Source organism: Oratosquilla oratoria, chromosome 1, assembly GCF_046742065.1.
Source record: "Oratosquilla oratoria isolate Oo_2021 chromosome 1, ASM4674206v1, whole genome shotgun sequence".
NCBI classification, from domain to species: domain Eukaryota; kingdom Metazoa; phylum Arthropoda; class Malacostraca; order Stomatopoda; family Squillidae; genus Oratosquilla; species Oratosquilla oratoria.
The window spans coordinates 91,090,828-91,110,827 of record NC_134777.1 but is presented as its reverse complement, the minus strand read 5'-3'; the positions used below and the strand labels follow the sequence as shown (position 1 = coordinate 91,110,827).

General features: G+C 39.0%; 1 protein-coding gene across 2 annotated transcripts in view; it reads right to left on the bottom strand.

The window, feature by feature from the left end:
* LOC143021150 (uncharacterized) overlaps positions 1-20,000 on the bottom strand; it is a 40,423-nt gene that overhangs the window by 16,938 nt on the left and 3,485 nt on the right. For both annotated transcript variants that reach the window (XM_076178536.1, XM_076178462.1), the window contains exon 3: positions 18,294-18,725. In XM_076178536.1, coding sequence (XP_076034651.1) covers positions 18,294-18,725 — 432 coding nt within the window. The remainder of the gene's footprint in view (positions 1-18,293; positions 18,726-20,000) is intronic.

Sequence of the window (20,000 nt, the reverse complement as noted above, 5' to 3'; positions counted from 1 at the left end):
CAAGACATGCTGCACATCTTGTAGTTGAAGTCGTGAGGGGTTGACAGCAAATTTAGTGAGGGGAGTAGTCTTCAGAATACTACCTTTCTCTGACTCGTACAGTTCCTTGACGTCAGCAAATGATGCTGTTGTTTTATTGTCAAGACTGATCTTCTGGCACTTCTCACTGATCCAGTTGTTGCGGATGCACTTCAGAAGATGCACTGTATCAAAAAGGAGAAACCAGACACGATCTTTATCAAGAGGATGCTTGGCTGTGGCACGGCAATCACCCGGAAAATCAAACAGCTTACAGTACTGCTGGTTTATCTTGTGGTTGTCTGTGATAGACCCGATGACACGCCCACCTGCCCTCTCAACAGCAGCTGCCGCCTCCTTCACACGCTCAAGCTGGTATGCTGCTGTGAGCTTGTGGACGGGTGTCACAGAAATCATAATACTAGGTCCTCTGTGCAGCGACTTTATCATAATACATAGCATAGAAGTGGCCTTGCAGTCTGGCTTGTTCACTGCCATGCCACTCAGAACCCCACCAGAAAAATGCAACAGTTGGTCAAATCTATACTTCATCTATCAAGATAAATACATTCTTCTGCTGCAGTGTCTTCACTTTTGCAAATGTTTCCCTCATTACCTGATCCTTGTCGATAGATGAAGTAATGTATTACACCTTGCGTTTGCTTGGCAGCACCAAAAAGTCTCTGAGCTGTTCATAACTACACTTGGGGTATGATTCAAGAGCAAAACAATAATCATTCATGGAAAACTCACAAATGAAAAATCTGTCAGAATCAACAACAAAGTTATTACGTGGTGGTAGCATATCAAGCCACTTCTGTCTTTCATAAATGTCTTTTGGCAGTCGAAACACTCGGCACCTGTTATCCTTGTTATAACTACCGTTACAGTTCACAACACCACAATTATTCGGCATTTTGAATACACAAAATCAGCAAGAAAGAACCTATGAAGAACCAACCAAACAAACAAAATCAGCAAAAACCTATGTAAACAAACACTATCGACTTCTAAATCCAGCCAGGCGCGAAAGACGCAGCGACACAAACTTACACCTCCACTGCTCGTAGCACACTGGACTGGCCTCCGCTAGGGGTACCAGGGATCTGTGTGTGCACGTCCTGTGTAATAGTAGTCCTTGATATATATATATATATATATATATTATATATATATATATATATATATATATATATATATATATATATTTTTTTTTTTTTTTTTTTTTTTTTTTTTTTTTATAAGCTCCGCCATGGGATACGAACCCTGACCCGTGCGTCGAAAATCACGAGGGCAAGACGTTAGCGACCATGCTACCTGTGATGGTTCAAAAGGACTGTACTAGTCCCCGACCACGCTTCACGTAACATTGGAAGATCTAATCTCAATTTCATCTAATCCCGTATTAGGCGCGCCTTCCGACAAGTTGTATGTTTCTTAAGACAGATTGAACATTTTTAGAAGCTCCGCCATGGGATACGAACCCTGACCCGTGCGTCGAAAATCACGAGGGCAAGACGTTAGCGACCATGCTACCTGTGATGGTTCAAAAGGACTGTACTAGTCCCCGACCACGCTTCACGTAACATTGGAAGATCTAATCTCAATTTCATCTAATCCCGTATTAGGCGCGCCTTCCGACAAGTTGTATGTTTCTTAAGACAGATTGAACATTTTTAGAAGCTCCGCCATGGGATACGAACCCTGACCAGTGCGTCGAAAATCATCTAATACGGGATTAGATGAAATTGAGATTAGATCTTCCAATGTTACGTGAAGCGTGGTCGGGGACTAGTACAGTCCTTTTGAACCATCACAGATAGCATGGTCGCTAACGTCTTGCCCTCGTGATTTTCGACGCACGGGTCAGGGTTCGTATCCCATGGCGGAGCTTCTAAAAATGTTCAATCTGTCTTAAGAAACACACACACATATATATATATATATATATATATATATATGTATATATATATGGATATACATATATATATACATATGTACATATGTACGTATATATACATATGGATATACATATATATACACATACATATATATACATATATATAATACATATACATGCATATACAAAAGGCTTTTTCCCCCTTACAAGGGAGGTAGCAAAAAAGAAAAGGCATAAAAACCATTCCCACCCATTCCATCCCTAAATACACAGACTCCCCTCCACCTTCCACCCTCCCTCTTATCTTGGCACTTGGATGACGGGTCGTCTCTGCATCTTGTCCACTGCCCTGGGTCAGAGGCAGTGTCGCAAGACACAGCACATCCACAGCAAGGCCACTTCCTTAAATCGGCGACCTCCCTCTCCGTCCCCCATGCAGAGAAGGAGAAGACGGGGAGAAATCCCTTCGGGCTGCGTCAATTTTTTCTCACACATACTACTTCACCCCCCATCCCCCAACCTATTCCATCTCATGCATTACAACTTCATCCATATACAACCCTTCTCCATTCACCCCTGTCTTCTGTCCTCTCCCGTCCTTCCTCAACAGACATTCCCTTCTTCCCCAAAGCCCCTTTCATCCCATCCATCCATCTCATCCTAGGGCGCCTCCTCATGTTCACTCCCTCCACATCTACCTACCATACATCTTTTAATAGTCTTTCTTCACTCATTCTTTCCATGTTTCCAAACCATCCCAGTACTCCTTCATCCACTCTGTCTCCCAACTCCCTTACCACCCCTGTTCTCCTCCTCACCTCCTCATTTCTCACCCTATCTAGCCTAGTAACCCCCATCATACTTCTCAGACACCTCATCTCAAACACATTCAAGCTCCTTCTCTCTTCCTCTCTTATGTTCCAAGTTTCTGTCCCATACAGTGCTGTTGACACAACTACTCCTTCATACAGTCTCCTTTTAGCATCCATCTCTACCTTCACTCCACCCTTTCCTGCCATATTCGCAACCAAGTACCTACAACTATCCACTTCCTCCAGTCGCTCTCCCTTAATGCTCACTTCCAGTCTACTGCCACTTTCACCCCTTATACATCTCATCACCTTACAAAATTTACCCACATTTATCTTCAACTTTCCTCTTTCACACACTACCAAACTCTGTCACTAATTTCTCAATCCCTCCTCTGATCCTGCTACAAGCGCAGTCTCGTTCGCAAACAACAGCTGGCTCACCTCCCACTTTTCTCCATTTTCTTTAACCATCTCCAATCTCTGATCCACCACCCTTGCATTTACCTCTCGCACTACCCCATCCATGTATAAGTTGAACAGCCAGGGCGACATAACACATCCTTGACGAAGTCCCACCTTTACCTCGAACCATTCACTCTCTCCATTTCTAATCCTAACATATGCTCTACTACTCTCGTAAAAACTCTTGACAACTCCTGGAAGCTTTCCTCCTATCCCGCATATCTGCATAACCTCCCACAGTGCCTTCCTGTCTACCCTGTCATAAGCCTTTTCTAGATCCATAAAAGCCAAAAAAACATCCTTCCCCTTTCCTATAGCTTTCTTACATATCTGTCTTACCACAAAAATCTGATCTACGCAACCTCTACCTGTCCTAAATTCACAGTATTCCTCGCCAATTACTCCCTCTGTTCCTCTCCTAATCCTCTCAATCAAGATCCTCCCATAAGCCTTCCAAACTACACTTAACAAGCTAATCCCTCTGAAACTACGACACTCACACTTGTCCCATTTTCCCTTGTAAAGAGGATCTATACAGGCACTCCTCCAATCCTACGGCACCCTACCCTCTCTCCAGCAAACATTAAATAACCTCACCAGCCAGTCCACCATCACTGTACCTCCTTTTTTTAGACATTCTGCATGACATTCATCCAGACTAGGTATATATATATATATATATATATATATATATATATATATATATATATATATATATATATATATATATATATATATATATATATATATATATATATATATATATATATATATATATATATATATATATAATATCCATCCAACCCAGGTGCCTTCCCTACTCTCATCATCTTAACAGATGCTTTCACTTCATCCTTCCCTATTTCTCCTTCATTTTCCTCATTCATCACTCTCATTTTCTTAGCGCTTCCCACTGCAATTACCTTTCCCTCCCTATGCTCCTTCACATTTAGCAGCTTCCTAAAATACTCTGCCCACCTTCCTCTCACTGTCTTCTTTTCCATTATCATCTCTTCATCTGCACCTTTTACTTTTTCTTCTCTACTTGATTCGCCTCCTCTTCATCTTTTAATTTCCTTCCAAAACATTTTTTTATTACTTTCAAAGTTTTCTGCCATACTCTTACCCCATTTTACACCTGCTCTCCTCTTTGCTTCCTTTATCTTATGCTTTACTTCCCTTCTCTTTACTTTGTACCTCTCATACGATTCCCTCATCCTAATTTGTAGCCAATCTATGAATCCCTGCTTCTTCTCTTCTACACCCTACTTTGTTTCCTCATCCCACCACTCACTACCCTTCCTTCTATTTCCTCCCGCCCTCCTTGTCCCACACACTATCTTTGCACACTTTATGACTCCCTCCTTGAACCATCTCCATTCTTCCTCCACTCCTAGTTCTACTCTATCCTTTACTCCCTCCCACTCCTCTCTCAGCTTCTTCTTATACTCATTCTCCTTTTTTTTTCTCATTTAAGTAGTTCACTGTAAGTACCTCCCTACCTTCTGCCCTTTTCCTCTTCCTCCACCTATTCTCCACTCTCAATTTACCTTCCACCAGGAAAAGATCTGATATTCCCCCACTCTCTCCCCTTAGGACATGTGCATCCTTAGCTGTTCCTATCATACTCCTGGTCACCACTAAATAGTCCATTAACGCTCTATCTGCCACCCCTCCATCCACCACCCTCTCCCATGTGTACTTATGCTTGACTTTCTTCCTAAACACTGTATTTGCTATCATCAACTATCTTTCAAGACACATCTCCTCCATTAATTCTCCAACACGATTTTTACCTGGAACTCCAAACTTCCCAATCACTACGTCTATTGGTTCATTTCCTACCCTAGCATTAAGGTCTTCCAATACAACTACATTGACATGTCTTCCTAGTCCCTCTATGGACTCATTTATATTTTCCCAAAAAGCCTCCCTTTCCTCTACGCTCTTCTCAATACCAGGCCCATACGCACTTACAAAAACCCACACCTCCTTTCCCAGCTTCACCTTCATCCACATCAACCTTAATGAAACCTCCTTCCACTCCACTACACACTTACTTATTTCTTCACTTACTAGTATAGCTACCCCTTCTCTCCCTGGTCCACTCATCACTCCTTAGTACCTCCCAGCTACACTCCCAAACTCACACTCACCCTTCCCTTTCATTTTAGTTTCACTCAAAGCCAACACATCCATCTTTCTTCTCACAAACATACTGCCTATCTCTTCCCTTTTACTCTCATCTGTACCACTTCCATGCACATTTAAAAGACCCAAACCTTAGGGTACTGGTTGGAAAACTTCCATACCCTCTTATGCCTTTACCTTTTTTAGGAATGTTCGCTTTTGAGGCTACACGTAGCAAGACTCCTAATCCCATCCTCCGTTCCGTTTTCTGTCGCCTTTTACGACTCAAGTGGAAAGACTTGGTGGTAGCATTCTCTTCCCCCACCACAGGGTAGGCGAAAAAAGGAAATGAATATTCACAGAAATGGTACAGGACAGTAACAAGGGGTTGGGTGACAACATAACGGAGGGACAGTCGTAGTATAAAAGTGTCATCATTTCTCTATGAACAAAGTTTTCCTCTATCACAGACAAAATGATGTGTGGCTCTGGTCCGTAGGCACCTGGGTTGGATGGATTCCATGCAGAATGTCTGAAGAAAGGAGGTACAGTTATGGTGGACTGGCTGGTGAGATTATCTAATGTTTGTTTAAGAGAGGGTAGAGTGCCGGAGGACTGGAGGAGTGCCTGTATAGTTCCGCTTTACAAGGGAAAAGGGGACAAGTGTGAGTGTAGTAGTTTCAGAGGGATAAGCTTGTTGAGTTAGTTGGGAAGGCTTATGGGAGGATCTTGATTGAGAGGATTAGGAGAGGAACAGAGGGAGTAATTGGTGAGGAACAGTGTGGGTTTAGGATAGGTAGGGGTTGTGTAGATCAGATCTTTGTGGTAAGACAGATATGTGAGAAAGCTATAGGAAAAGGTAAGGATGTTTTTTGGGCTTTTATGGATCTGGAAAAGGCTTACGACAAGGTAGATAGGAAGGCACTGTGGGAGGTACTGTTGATATATAGTATAGGAGGAAAGCTGTTAAGAGCAGTCAAGATTTTTTACGAGAGTAATAGAGCTTGTGTTGGGATTAGAAATGGAGAGAGTGAATGGTTTGAGGTAAAGGTGGGACTTCGTCGGGGATGTGCTATGTCGCCCTGGCTGTTCAATCTTTACATGGATGGGGTGGTGCGAGAGGTGATTCCAAGGGTAGTGGATCAGGGGTTGGAGATGGTTAAAGATAATGGAGAAAAGTGGGAGGTGAGCCAGTCGTTGTTTGTTGACGACACTGCGCTTGTAGCAGAACCAAAGGAAGGATTGAGGAAATTAGTGACAGAGTTTGAGGTGTGTGAAAGAAGGAAGTTGAAGATAAATGTGGGCAAAAGTAAGATGATGAGATGTACAAGGGGAGAGAGTGACAGCAGGCTGAGAGACTGAGAGGAAGTGAATAGTTTTAGATAATTGGGTGCGAACATGGCAGTAAAGGGAGGAGTGGGGGTGGAGGTAGAATGTAGATTGAGAGAAGCGAGTAAATGCCTTGGTGGATTAAAAGGTGTAATGAGAAACAGACATATGGGAATGGATGCTAAGAGGACGTTATATGAAGGAGTGATTGTGCCAACAGCACTGTATGGGGCAGGAACATGGAACATGAGAGAGGAAGAGAGAAGGAGTTTGAATTTGTTTGAGATGAGGTGTCTGAGAAGCATGATAGGGGTTACTAAGCTAGATACAGTAAGAAATGAGGAGGTGAGGAGGAGAACAGGGGTGGAAAGGGAGCTGAGAGATAGGGTTAATGAAAGAGTACTGGGATGGTTTGGACACATGGAAAGAATGAGTGAAGAAAGTTTAGTAAAAGAAGTGTGGAAGGCATAGGAGAAAGGAGTGAACATGAGGGGGCGCCCTAGGATGAGATGGATGGATGGGGTGAAAGGGGCATTACAAAAGAGAGAAATGTCTGTGGAGGAAGGACGGGAGAGGACAGAAGATAGGGGTGAATGGAGAAGGGTTGTGTATAGATGATGCTGTGATGCATGAGGGGGAGTGGGTGGAGGATGGGGGGTGAGGAAGTAGGTATGAGAAAAAATTTGACGCAGCCCGAAGGGATTTCTCCCCGTCTTCTCCTTTTATGCATGAGGGGACGGAGAGGGGGGGTCGCCGATTTAATGAAGCGGCCTTGCTGTGGATGTGCTGTGTCTTGCGACACTACTTCTGACCCAAGGCAATGGACAGGATGCAGGGATGATCCGTCATCCAGGAGGTGCCAAGATAAGAAGGAAGGAGGAGGGTGCAGGGGAGTGGAATATATAGGAAATGGAATGGGTAAGAGTGGTTTTTATGCTTTTTTCTTTTTGGCTACCCCCCCCGTGTAAGGGGGGAAATGCCTTTGGTATATGTATGTATGTATATATATAATATATATCTTGGTCAAACAGTAAACACCAGATTCAATTGAAGGGTTTATTTGCCCGACGTTTCGATTCCCGTCCAGGAATCGTCTTCAGGGGGGTATAACGGTTACAAGAATGTGAACTCCTTATGAATCGCTGAAATGGTAAACCTGGGAAAGGTTCACCCTTTCAGTCAATTGTACAACGCATCTATTACAATAATAAAATAAAATAACAATAATAAAATAAAATGTAAATAATGAAATAAAATTACATTACAATACAAATTAAATACCAAAATAAAAAAGTTACAATTTTGAACATAAAACAAGCGAGGAAAAGTGACCATAGGTGACACATAGTAAACAACAACTGGACAAAGAGTAAATAGAAGTGGACCAAATGTCCGCACTGAAGAATCAGGAACAAACGACTAAATTAAAAACAACAATACACTACAAAAATACAAATAAAATACATGGATGTGAACAAAAAGAAGAGTAGCAAAAAGCCTCTAGCGTAACACTAACGTGAATACCTCGGAACATACAACAAGGACCAAATGTCCACAGAGAAAAGACAGGGGTAAACGACTAAATTACAACCAAACAAATAAAACCAAACAAAAATACATAGAGTAAATGGTAGTGAACATAAAGCAAGTAAACAAAAAACATCAAAACGAAACCCAAAAGTAAAAACAGAACCTAATCCAAAGACGTAAAAGAAAGAAGGTGGGCCAAATGTCCGCCGAAGTAGTAAGTGGTGGACAGGCGGAAAAAAAGGGGCTCATTAACAAATGACTACATTACAAGCAGACAAATAAAAAGCAAAGAAGATGACCGTAGAAAAAAGGGAAGCAAACTACAACTGTAAAGGAGGACAAAAGTCACGGGAAGGGGGGAGTCGAAGAGGTGCATTGGGAGACCGCTTACGAGAAAGGAAGTCGGCAAAAAGCCAACTGGGAACAAACGACAGGTCGAAAAGAAGCAACGGAAAAAAGAAAACAGAACAGAGGAATTAGCCTGTGTTACTTCTCGTGCCTAAATAAATAGGGTTGAGGTCAATGCACCTGTTTATGCAGTTGCTCTTAGTTTCCCATGCTTCGAGGAATAGTCTTTTCTTTTTGTTATTTTCTTTATGTAGAGTTGTCACTCCATCCCAATCAATCATGTGTTGATGTTCTGTAGTGTGTTTGTACAGGACCGATTTCGGATCTTCTCGCCTAACTGCACGTTGGTGTTCTTGTACTCTAGTGGCTAGTTTCTTTTGTGTTTCTCCTACGTAAACCGTATATGTTTTCCAATTGCATTTATTATCAATTTGTTTGCTGCTCTTTTCCCTGTCATTGTTATTTTCATTAGAGTTAATATAGGCAGCTTCAACCGTTTTTCTCATATCCCTTTTTTTTTTTTTTTTTTTTTATATCCCGTATGTAGGACCCCGACCCCATCCCAGTGGGGCAAATGTCCAGATCTATCAGCGTGCTGAACGAGTAAGCTAGACATCCTGCGTGATTTTAAGTCCCTTCTGTGCTCGGCTAGGAGTTTCTCAACGCCTCGACCTGACTCCCCGTAGTACGAAGAGGTGCACCTGCTGCAAGGAATGCGATAGATGGTACTGAGGACGTTTTGGAGCAGTCCCTTTCTATTCTTGATCTTGACAATTTTTCCTATATTAGAATTGGAAATCCTTGCCATTTTCACCCCACCTTTCCCAAGAACATAAGTTGAATAGACTTGGTAGTGTCAATAAGGAGATGGTTTTCCTAAAGTTGGGAACCGAAATATATTGCATTTTATTCCTCTCGGACAATTGGACATTTGGTTTCAAGAAGATGTTCCTAGCTATTTCTTTCAATTTGAGGATGACCGAGTAAGGTCGTAATACGTATAGGAGAATTAAAAAAGAGAAAACCGCACCTAATGTCTTTTGGACACCTTCTCAGCTATTTGGAACCACCACAGAAACTTGTTGCACGAGAGAAATTAAAGCTCCAACATAAACTCAACAACGCCATTGTCGCTGTAGATTTCTTGAAATCATGTATATATATATATATATATATATATATATATATATATATATATATATATGTGTGTGTGTGTGTGTGTGTGTGTGTGTGTGTGTGTGTGTGTGTGTGTGTGTGTGTGTGTGTGTATTTACCTAGTTTACCTAGTTGTATTTTACGGGAAGGGGAGCTATGCTCGTGGGGTCCCGTCTTCATATCTCATTTTATCTAAACTATTTTTAAATTCATGTATTGTTTTTGCACACACCACTTTCTCATCTAACTTGTTCCAACTGCCTATTGCTCTGTGAGGAAAGCTGTTCTTTTTAAAATCTCTTCTATAGCTGTCTTTTTTTATTTTCTTTCCGTGTCCTCTTGTATTTCTGTCATCCCATTTTATCAGATTCTCTCTATCAGTAATTTCTATGCCTTTCATGATTCTGTAAATAGCTATCAAATCTCCTCTCTCTCTTCTTTGCTCTAGTGTCTGTAGTTTAAGTTTTTGTAGTCTCTCTTCATATGATAGTTTTGAGAGTGTTGGTGCCAGTTTTGTAATTGCTCTTTGTATTCTTTCAAGTTTTTTTATACATTTTTTTGTACTTGGTGACCATATCGTTGCTGCATATTCCAATCTTGGTCTTATCAGGGTGATTAGGATTTTCCTCACCATTTCTTCATCCAGGTATGTAAATGCCACTTTGATTGTTCTTATTAAATTATAAGTTTCTCCAAAAATCTTATTTATATGTTTCTCAGGTGACATATTATTCATAACAATGACTCCCAGGTCCTTCTCATTTTCTACTTTTTTTATTCCTTCTTCTCCCAAATTATATGATCCTGTTATTCTGTTTTTGCTTTTTCCAAATTCCATTATACTACACTTTTTTGTATTGAACTCCATCTCCCACTTCCTACTCCATTCTTGTACTTTATTTAGATCTCTCTGTAGTGATTCACAATCTTCTTCAGTTTTCACTCTTTTCAGTAATTTTGCATCATCTGCAAAGAAGCTCATATAGCTTTCAATTCCTTCATCCATATCATTAATATATATAGCAAACATTATTGGGGCCAGAACTGTTCCCTGCGGGACACCGCTTATTACTTCATTCCATTTTGAGTGCTGATCTCTTATCACTACTCTCATTTTTCTTTCTTGCAAAAAGTCTTCCATCCAATTTAGCAATTTACCTTGTATTCCTCCTTCATATTCTAATTTCTTAAGCAACTTCTTATGTGGTACTTTGTCAAAAGCTTTTTTTAGGTCTAGAAATGCACAATCAGCCCATCCATCTCTTTCTTGTATTATATCTATTAGTCTTGAATAGAAACATATTAAATTGGTGACGCATGATCGTCCTTGTCTGAATCCAAATTGCCTTGGATTTAGTACGTTGTTTTTTTCCAAGTATTTTACCCATCTACTTTTGATAATTCTTTCACATATTTTTGCTATTGTACTTGTTAGAGAGACTGGTCTATAGTTGGTAGGTTCTTCTTTATTTCCTCCTTTATATATAGGTACTATATTTGCTTTTTTCCAATCTTCTGGAACTTTTCCTTCTTTTAAGGAACTGCTTATTATGCTATGTATTTTGTCTGCCAGTTCATTCCTGCATTCTTTCAGAATCCAGTTTGCTATTTCATCTGGCCCATGCGATTTTCTGACATCAAAATTACCCAAGTGTGTCAATATTTCATTCTTTGTTACTTCTATTTCTTCCATAGGGGGGACTTTTTCCTTCCACTCAATCTCTTCAGGTTGTATATTTTCCCTTGTAAACACTGATTTAAAATGTTTGTTCATAATTTCTGCCATTTCCATTTCCTCAGTGTATTCAACTCCTCCTTGTCTTAATTTCTCTAAGTCTTGTTTGTTTTTCAGTTTATTGTTTACAAATCTGTAGAATAGTTTTGGTTGATCTTTACACTTTTCTATAACATCTTTTTCATATTTTCTTTTTTCCTCTCTGCACTTTTGTACATATTCATTTCTATAACCAGTATATATTTTCCATTTTTCAGGTCTTCTGTCTTTTTTCCATCTGTTCCAGTCTTTGTCTCTTTTGTCCTTTAACTCCCTACAACTTTTGTTGTACCAGCATTTTACATATTCTTTTTCTTGGGACATACTTTTCCACTCCTTTTTTGTAAATTTTTGTCAAAATATTCCATTTCTCTTCCATTGTTGTTTCATCTTTGTATATTTCTTCCCAGTTTTCTTGTTGGAAGAATTCTCTTACTTTATCAAAGTTTGTTTTTTCATACATCATTCTTCCTTTTCTATATTGTTCATTTCTTTTCATATATTTTTCTTCATTAAGTTCCAGTTCAATCAATATGTGGTCACTTTTACCTATTGGTGTTTTATATTCAATCTTGTCCACTATTCTAGGTTCAGATGTAATTATTAAGTCTAGCCTCGATGGTTCTTCTTCATTTCTATACCTAGTGTTCTCTTGTATCCATTGTGTCATTGAATGGTCAGTAATCATCTCAAGTAGAGCATTTCCCCATGAGTCATCACCACTCTTTACTGTCATTTCTTCCCAGCAGATTTCTTTGCAATTAAAGTCGCCCATCATAACTATTCTTCCTCCGTCTTCCATTATTTTAGTTAATGCTATCTTTGTGTCCTCTAACATACTTTTATGTTCACTCTCCTCCCATGAGGCTGTTTTCGGAGGCACATAATTGATCACAAATTTTCTGCTCTTTTTATCTCGGTCTTCCACTTCTATCATAATCATCTCTACTGTATTCTTTCCATATATGACACCTTTCACGTTTATATCCTTCTTAGTCAGGAACATAACTCCACCCCCTTGTTTTTTCTCCCTGTTTCTAATCCAATAATTGTATGTATCATGTCCTACACTGTTGGGTGGTAGTGGGCCTTTTAATTTTGTTTCTACAATTCCCATTATGTCCGGTTCTTTTTCTTTCAAATAATCATTCAGTTCATTCAATCCTGTTATCAATCCATCTATATTTGTGTAAGACACTCTTAGTTTTCTGCCACTTCCATTGTATTCTCTGTTTCCCTTATGTTTTTCTTTAGTATGTCGAACTGCTTTATTTTCATGTTCACTACTCTCCAATAGAATCTCTCTTTCTCTGACTCCGTTCTGTTCTCGTTTTTTGCCTTAGCTTCAATTCTTTTCTGCTTTTCTGCCTCTCTTTCCTCCTTATTCATTTCTCTTTTTATCCATACCTTTTTATATTGATCATTTGTTGCTAGTTTCCCTGTCTTGGATAGAATTTTCTCTGCTGTTGTTTGTGACCTGAATTTAATCTTAATTGGTCTGGTCTTATCTGTACTATATTTTCCGAGTCTGAATTTTTCCTCAATTTCCTTTATAATTTCTGGTTCATCTTCCTGGACTAATTTTAATAAACTGCTTACTCTTTCATTTTCCTCCTTGATTCTTGCGGTTCTATCTGGGTTATGTTTCTCTTCCATTCCTAATATAATTATACATTTCTTTTTGTCAGCTAATTCTCTTACTATATTCTCCTTCTGTCTCATCACTTTAATAACTGAGTCTTCATTATGTTCTTTCAATTGCTGTTTGACTATGTCAGTGAATGAAACCTTATTCCCTTCTTGAGTTATTCTCCAATTTTTAGCTTCTGTAGCTATTTTCTCTCTGTTTTCATTACTATTCTTCTTCAATTTCTCATTCTCCTCCTTTACATTTCCTAACTGTCTTTTTAGGTCCTCTATTTCTTCAGTTAAGTTTCTGTTAGCCTTCTCTAGTTGTTCCAACCTTTCAATTCTTTGGAAAATGGAGTCTACGTTACCTAACTTACGCTCCAACTCCTCGATCACCTTATCAACTCTCTCCTCTAGTCTTATCAGTCGGGGGGGGGGGGGGTTGTGTCCCCCCCACCCTCTTTAAATCCCTGGAACATATTCTCGTCACTTTCTTCTGTATTGCTCCTCTCTATACTTCTAATCTTTACATTTTTATTAGACATGTCATCCTCACTCAGTCGTTTGTTTACCTTCCGCTTGTCTGGCTGGGCCAAGTCTACTCCCTCCTCATTTCCTTCCATTTCCCTCAGTAATCCCTCCCCTTTTCCTCTTTCCCTACTTTCCCACTACTCCACGAGCAATTTCCCCCCCACCCTGCAAAAACACTAGGCACTTCTCTTTGCGTTGGAATCCACAGACTTCAGTTTTCTTCAGAACGTCATCCAAGCCGTCCATTCGCTGAAGTGTGTGTGTGTGTGTGTGTGTGTGTGTGTGTGTGTGTGTGTGTGTGTGTGTGTGTGTGTGTGTGTGTGTGTATTTACCTAGTTGTATTTACCTAGTTGTATTTTACGGGAAGGGGAGCTATGCTCGTGGGGTCCCGTCTTCATTTCTCATTTTATCTAAACAATATTTAAATTCATGTATTGTTTTTGCACACACCACTTTCTCATCTAACTTGTTCCAACTGTCTATTACTCTGTGAGGAAAGCTGTTCTTTTTCAAATCTCTTCTATAGCTGTCTTTTTTTATTTTCTTTCCGTGTCCTCTTGTATTTCTGTCATCCCATTTTATCAGATTCTCTCTATCAGTAATTTCTATGCCTTTCATGATTCTGTAAATAGCTATCAAATTTCCTCTCTCTCTTCTTTGCACTAGTGTCTGTAGTTCAAGTTTTTGTAGTCTCTCTTCATATGATAGTTTTGAGAGTGTTGGTGCCAGTTTTGTAATTGCTCTTTGTATTCTTTCAAGTTTTTTTATACATTTTTTTGTACTTGGTGACCATATCGTTGCTGCATATTCCAATCTTGGTCTTATCAGGGTGATTAGGATTTTCCTCACCATTTCTTCATCCAGGTATGTAAATGCCACTTTGATTGTTCTTATTAAATTATAAGTTTCTCCAAAAATCTTATTTATATGTTTCTCAAGTGACATGTTATTCATAACAATGACTCCCAGGTCCTTCTCATTTTCTACTTTTTTTATTCCTTCTTCTCCCAAATTATATGATCCTGTTATTCTGTTTTTGCTTTTTCCAAATTCCATTATACTACACTTTTTTGTATTGAACTCCATCTCCCACTTCCTACTCCATTCCTGTACTTTATTTAGATCTCTCTGTAGTGATTCACAATCTTCTTCAGTTTTCACTCTTTTCAGTAGTTTTGCATCGTCTGCAAAGAAGCTCATATAGCTTTCAATTCCTTCATCCATATCATTAATATATATAGCAAACATTATTGGGGCCAGAACTGTTCCCTGCGGGACACCGCTTATTACTTCATTCCATTTTGAGTGCTGGTTTCTTATCACTACTCTCATTTTTCTTTCTTGCAAAAAGTCTTCCATCCAATTTAGTAATTTACCTTGTATTCCTCCTTCAGATTCTAGTTTCTTAAGCAACTTCTTATGTGGTACTTTGTCAAAAGCTTTTTTTAGGTCTAGAAATGCACAAGCAGCCCATCCATCTCTTTCTTGTATTATATCTATTAGCCTTGAATAGAAACATATTAAATTGGTGACGCATGATCGTCCTTGTCTGAATCCAAATTGCCTTGGATTTAGTACGTTGTTTTTTTCCAAGTATTTTACCCATCTATTTTTGATAATTCTTTCACAAATTTTTGCTTTTGTACTTGTTAGAGAGACTGGTCTATAGTTGGTAGGTTCTTCTTTATTTCCTCCTTTATATATAGGTACTATATTTGCTTTTTTCCAATCTTCTGGAACTTTTCCTTCTTTCAAGGAACTGCTTATTATGCTATGTATTTTGTCTGCCAGTTCATTCCTGCATTCTTTCAGAATCCAGTTTGCTATTTCATCTGGTCCATGCGATTTTCTGACATCAAGATTACTCAAGTGTATCAATATTTCATTCTTTGATACTTCTATTTCTTCCATAGGGGGGACTTTCTCTTTCCACTCAATCTCTTCAGGTTGTATGTTCTCCCTTGTAAACACTGATTTAAAATGTTTGTTCATAATTTCCGCCATTTCCATTTCCTCAGTGTATTCAACTCCCCCTTGTCTTAATTTCTCCAAGTCCTGTTTGTTTTTCAGTTTATTGTTTACAAATCTGTAGAATAGTTTTGGTTGATCTTTACATTTTTCTATGACATCTTTTTCATATTTTCTCTTTTCCTCTCTGCACGTTTGTACATATTCATTTCTATAACAAGTATATATTTTCCATTTTTCAGGTCTTCTGTCTTTTTTCCATCTGGTCCAGGCTTTGTCTCTTTTGTCTTTTAACTCCCTACAACTTTTGTTGTACCAGCATTTTACATATTCTTTTTCTTGTTTTTGTCTTGGGACATACTTTTCCACTCCTTTTTTGTAAATTTTTGTCAAAATATTCCATTTCTTTTCCACTGATGTTTCTTCTTTGTATATTTCTTCCCAGTTTTCTTGTTGAAAGAATTCTCTTATTTTATCAAAGTTTGTTTTTTCATACATCATTCTTCCTTTTCTATATTGTTCATTTCTTTTCATATATTTTTCTTCATTAAGTTCCAGTTCAATCAATATGTGGTCACTTTTACCTATTGGTGTTTTATATTCAATCTTGTCCACTATTCTAGGTTCAGATGTAATTAATAAGTCTAGTCTCGATGGTTCTTCTTCATTTCTATACCTAGTGTTCTCCTGTATCCATTGTGTCATTGTATGGTCAATAATCATCTCAAGTAGAGCGTTTCCCCATGAGTCGTCTCCACCCTTTACTGTCATTTCTTCCCAGCAGATTTCTTTGCAATTAAAGTCGCCCATCATAACTATTCTTCCTCCATCTTCCATTATTTTATTTAATGTTATCTTTGTGTCCTCTAACATACTTTTATGTTCACTCTCCTCCCATGAGGCTGTTTTTGGAGGCACATAATTGATCACAAATTTTCTGCTCTTTTTATCTCTGTCTTCCACTTCTATCATAATCATCTCTACTGTATTCTTTCCATATATGACACCTTTCACGTTTATATCCTTCTTAGTCAGGAACATAACTCCACCCCCTTGCTTTTTCTCTCTGTTTCTAATCCAATAATTGTATGCATCATGTCCTACACTGTTGGGTGGTAGTGGGCCTTTTAATTTTGTTTCTACAATTCCCATTATGTCCGGTTCTTTTTCCTTCAAATAATCATTCAGCTCATTCAATCCTGTTATTAATCCATCTATATTTGTGTAAGACACTCTTAGTTTTCTGCCACTTCCATTGTGTTCTCTGTTTCCCTTATGTTTTTCTTTTGTATGTCGAACTTCCTTAGTTTCATGTTCACTACTCTCCAATAGAATCTCTCTTTCTCTGACTCCGTTCTGTTCTCGTTTTTTGCCTTAGCTTCCAGTCTTTTCTGCTTTTCTTCCTCTCTTTCCTCTTTATTCATTTCCCTTTTTATCCATATATTTTTATATTGTTCACTTGTTGCTAGTTTCCCTGTTTTGGATAAGATATTCTCTGCAGTTGTTTGTGACTTGAATTTAATCTTAATTGGTCTGGTCTTGTCTGTGCTATACTTTCCGAGTCTAAATTTCTCTTCGATTTGTTTCATAATTTCTGGTTCATCTTCCTGAACTGATTCTAGTAATTGGCTTACTTTTTCATTTTCCTCTTTGATTCTTGTGGTTCTATCTGTGTTGTGTTTCTCTTCCATTCCTAATATAATTATACATTTCTTCTTGTCTGCTAAATCTCTTACTATATTCTCCTTTCGTCTCATCACTTTAATAACTGAGTCTTCAGTATGTTCTTTCAATTGCTGTTTGACTATGTCAGTGAATGAAACCTTATTTCCTTCTTGGGTTGTTTTCCAATTCTTAGTTTCTTTAGCTATTGTCTCTCTGTTTTCTTTACTATTCTTCTTCAATTCCTCATTCTCCACCTTTACTTCTCTTAACTGTCTTTTTAGGTCTTCTATTTCATCAGTTAAGTTTTTATTCGCCTTTTCCAGTTCTTCCAATCTTTCAACCCTTTGTAAAATGGTGTTCATATGACCTAACCTACTCTCCAAGTCCTCGATCACCTTATCAACCTTCTCCTCTAGTCTTGTCAGTCGGGGGGGGTTTGTGTCCCCCCCCCACCCTCTTTAAATCCCTTGAAAATATTCTCATCACTTTCTACTGTATTGCTCTTATCTATACTTCTAATCTTTACATTTTTATTAGACATTTCGTCGTCGTCGGGAGGCCTTTTGTTTACCTTTCGCCTGTCTGCCTGGGCCAAGTCTACTCCTTCCTCATTTCCTTCCATTTCCCTCAGTAATCCCTCCCCCTTTCCTCTTTCCCTACTTTCCTACTACTCCACGAGCAATTTCCCCCCCCACCCTGTAAAAACAATAGGCACTTCTCTTTGCGTTGGGATCCACAAACTTCAATTTTCTTCAGAACGTCTTCTAAGCCGTCCATTCGTTGAAGTGTGTGTGTGTGTGTGTGTGTGTGTGTGTGTGTGTGTGTGTGTGTGTGTGTGTGTGTGTGTGTGTGTGTGTGTGTGTGTGTGTGTGTGTGTGTGTGTGTGTGTGTGTGTGTGTGTGTGTGTGTGTGTGTGTGTGTGTGTGTGTGTGAGTGTGTGTGTCTGTGTCTGTGTGTCTGTGTGTGCGTGCGTGTGCGTGTGTGTGCTCGCGCGCATTCGCGTTTGTCACAAAAGTAGTAAAACATAACTGCCATCACTTACCTCCGTTCCGTTCACATTGCGACAACAGTAAGAGTTTGCTTGAGGTGGATGAGACATAGACTCCTAGGTTGTTAGTCTGGATTCCTGTATACCGATATAGTGTTTCTTGTGTTCTTTTATTAACGACAAGAATGATAGAGTAGTTTGGGTATGACAGTTTAAGATGGGTCCTCGGTCTCTCAAGCCTATTCACTTTTTCAGTATATAATACCCATCTTTTGTATATGTCATAATAATGAATGTCAACCCTGGTTCCATCTTCTTCTTCAACCAAGTCAATTCTAAATGTTATTCTATCGCTGTTGTGCACACGAAACGTGACATTGTCATTCTTTGATGTCACGTCCAGTCGTAAGTAGCTGAGGCTGACTGTGTTCTGGCTGAACTCTAGGTGCCCTTCTGCTCCTTTGCCGATCACTTGAACCTCGGAACCTGAGGAAACAAAGGCGACTCGATCAATTCTGTCGTGGAACAGGCCGTGACGTCATGTCGACGTCCGGAAGTGCGGTGACGTCAGAGTGCATTTGTTGCTGCTCTCCCTACTCTATGAAGATGACGGATGATGGATGGATGGATGGATGGATGGATGGATTGACTGACTGACGGTGATGATGATGATGATGATGATGATGATGATGATGATGATGATGATGATGATGATGATGATGATGATGATGATGATGATGATGATGATGATGATGATGATGATGATGATGATGATGATGATGATGATGATGATGATGATGATGATGATGATGATGATGATGATGATGATGATGATGATGATGATGATGATGATGATGATGATGATGATGATGATGATGGTGATGACGACGACGACGACGACGACGACGACGACGACGATGATGATGATGATGATGATGATGAAAAGTCCTTGAGCTCGCAAATTACGCTAATGAAAAGGATAACTACAATAACGATAAATTGTAATAACACCCAACAATATATCACTTATAATAATAGGTAGGCTACATTGTAATGATTTCACAAGTATGATAGCCAAAGTGTTTTTTCTGGACATTTCAAGTGCTTCCTCAAAATGATAGAAATAAAAACACAAGCCTCCATGCACATGTGAATCCGAGTTAAGTTGAGGATATTTCATTTTCTCTTTGTCTGGGGCAACTTTTTTCTTAATCATTATATCTCATCTTGTTTACTTATTTTTAATTATTCATTCATTTATTTATTCATCTATCCATTGTAATAATCTGATGGATGAGTTCTTGTGAGCACGTTGTGAATTCTTAGGCAGAAACTATTTGAGCCCTCTGCCAAACTACCTATACTCGCTGCATCGAGAACTGGCCGTTAAGGCGGAGCACGGGGATTCTCTCTGTGTTGCCACATATAATTATTTTATAATTTTATTTCATCTTAAATTCTATTTTATAATTTTATAATGTTGCCACATATAATTATATCATAATTTTTTTGTCACACACCACCACTGAGGTAAAAATCAAAGCAATGTTTTCTATACAAAGATTTCGTTTCCTCGAGTCGTGGATATGGCATATGAGCGAAAGAAAGCGACATTGCCACTCCATTCCTTCTCTGGCCACGCCCCCACACTGCATTCAGAAAGCATTGCATGAACACGCACGTTCTCGCCTTGGATAAATACATTATATATAGAGAGAGAAAGAGAGAGAGAGAGAGAGAGAGAGAGAGAGAGAGAGAGAG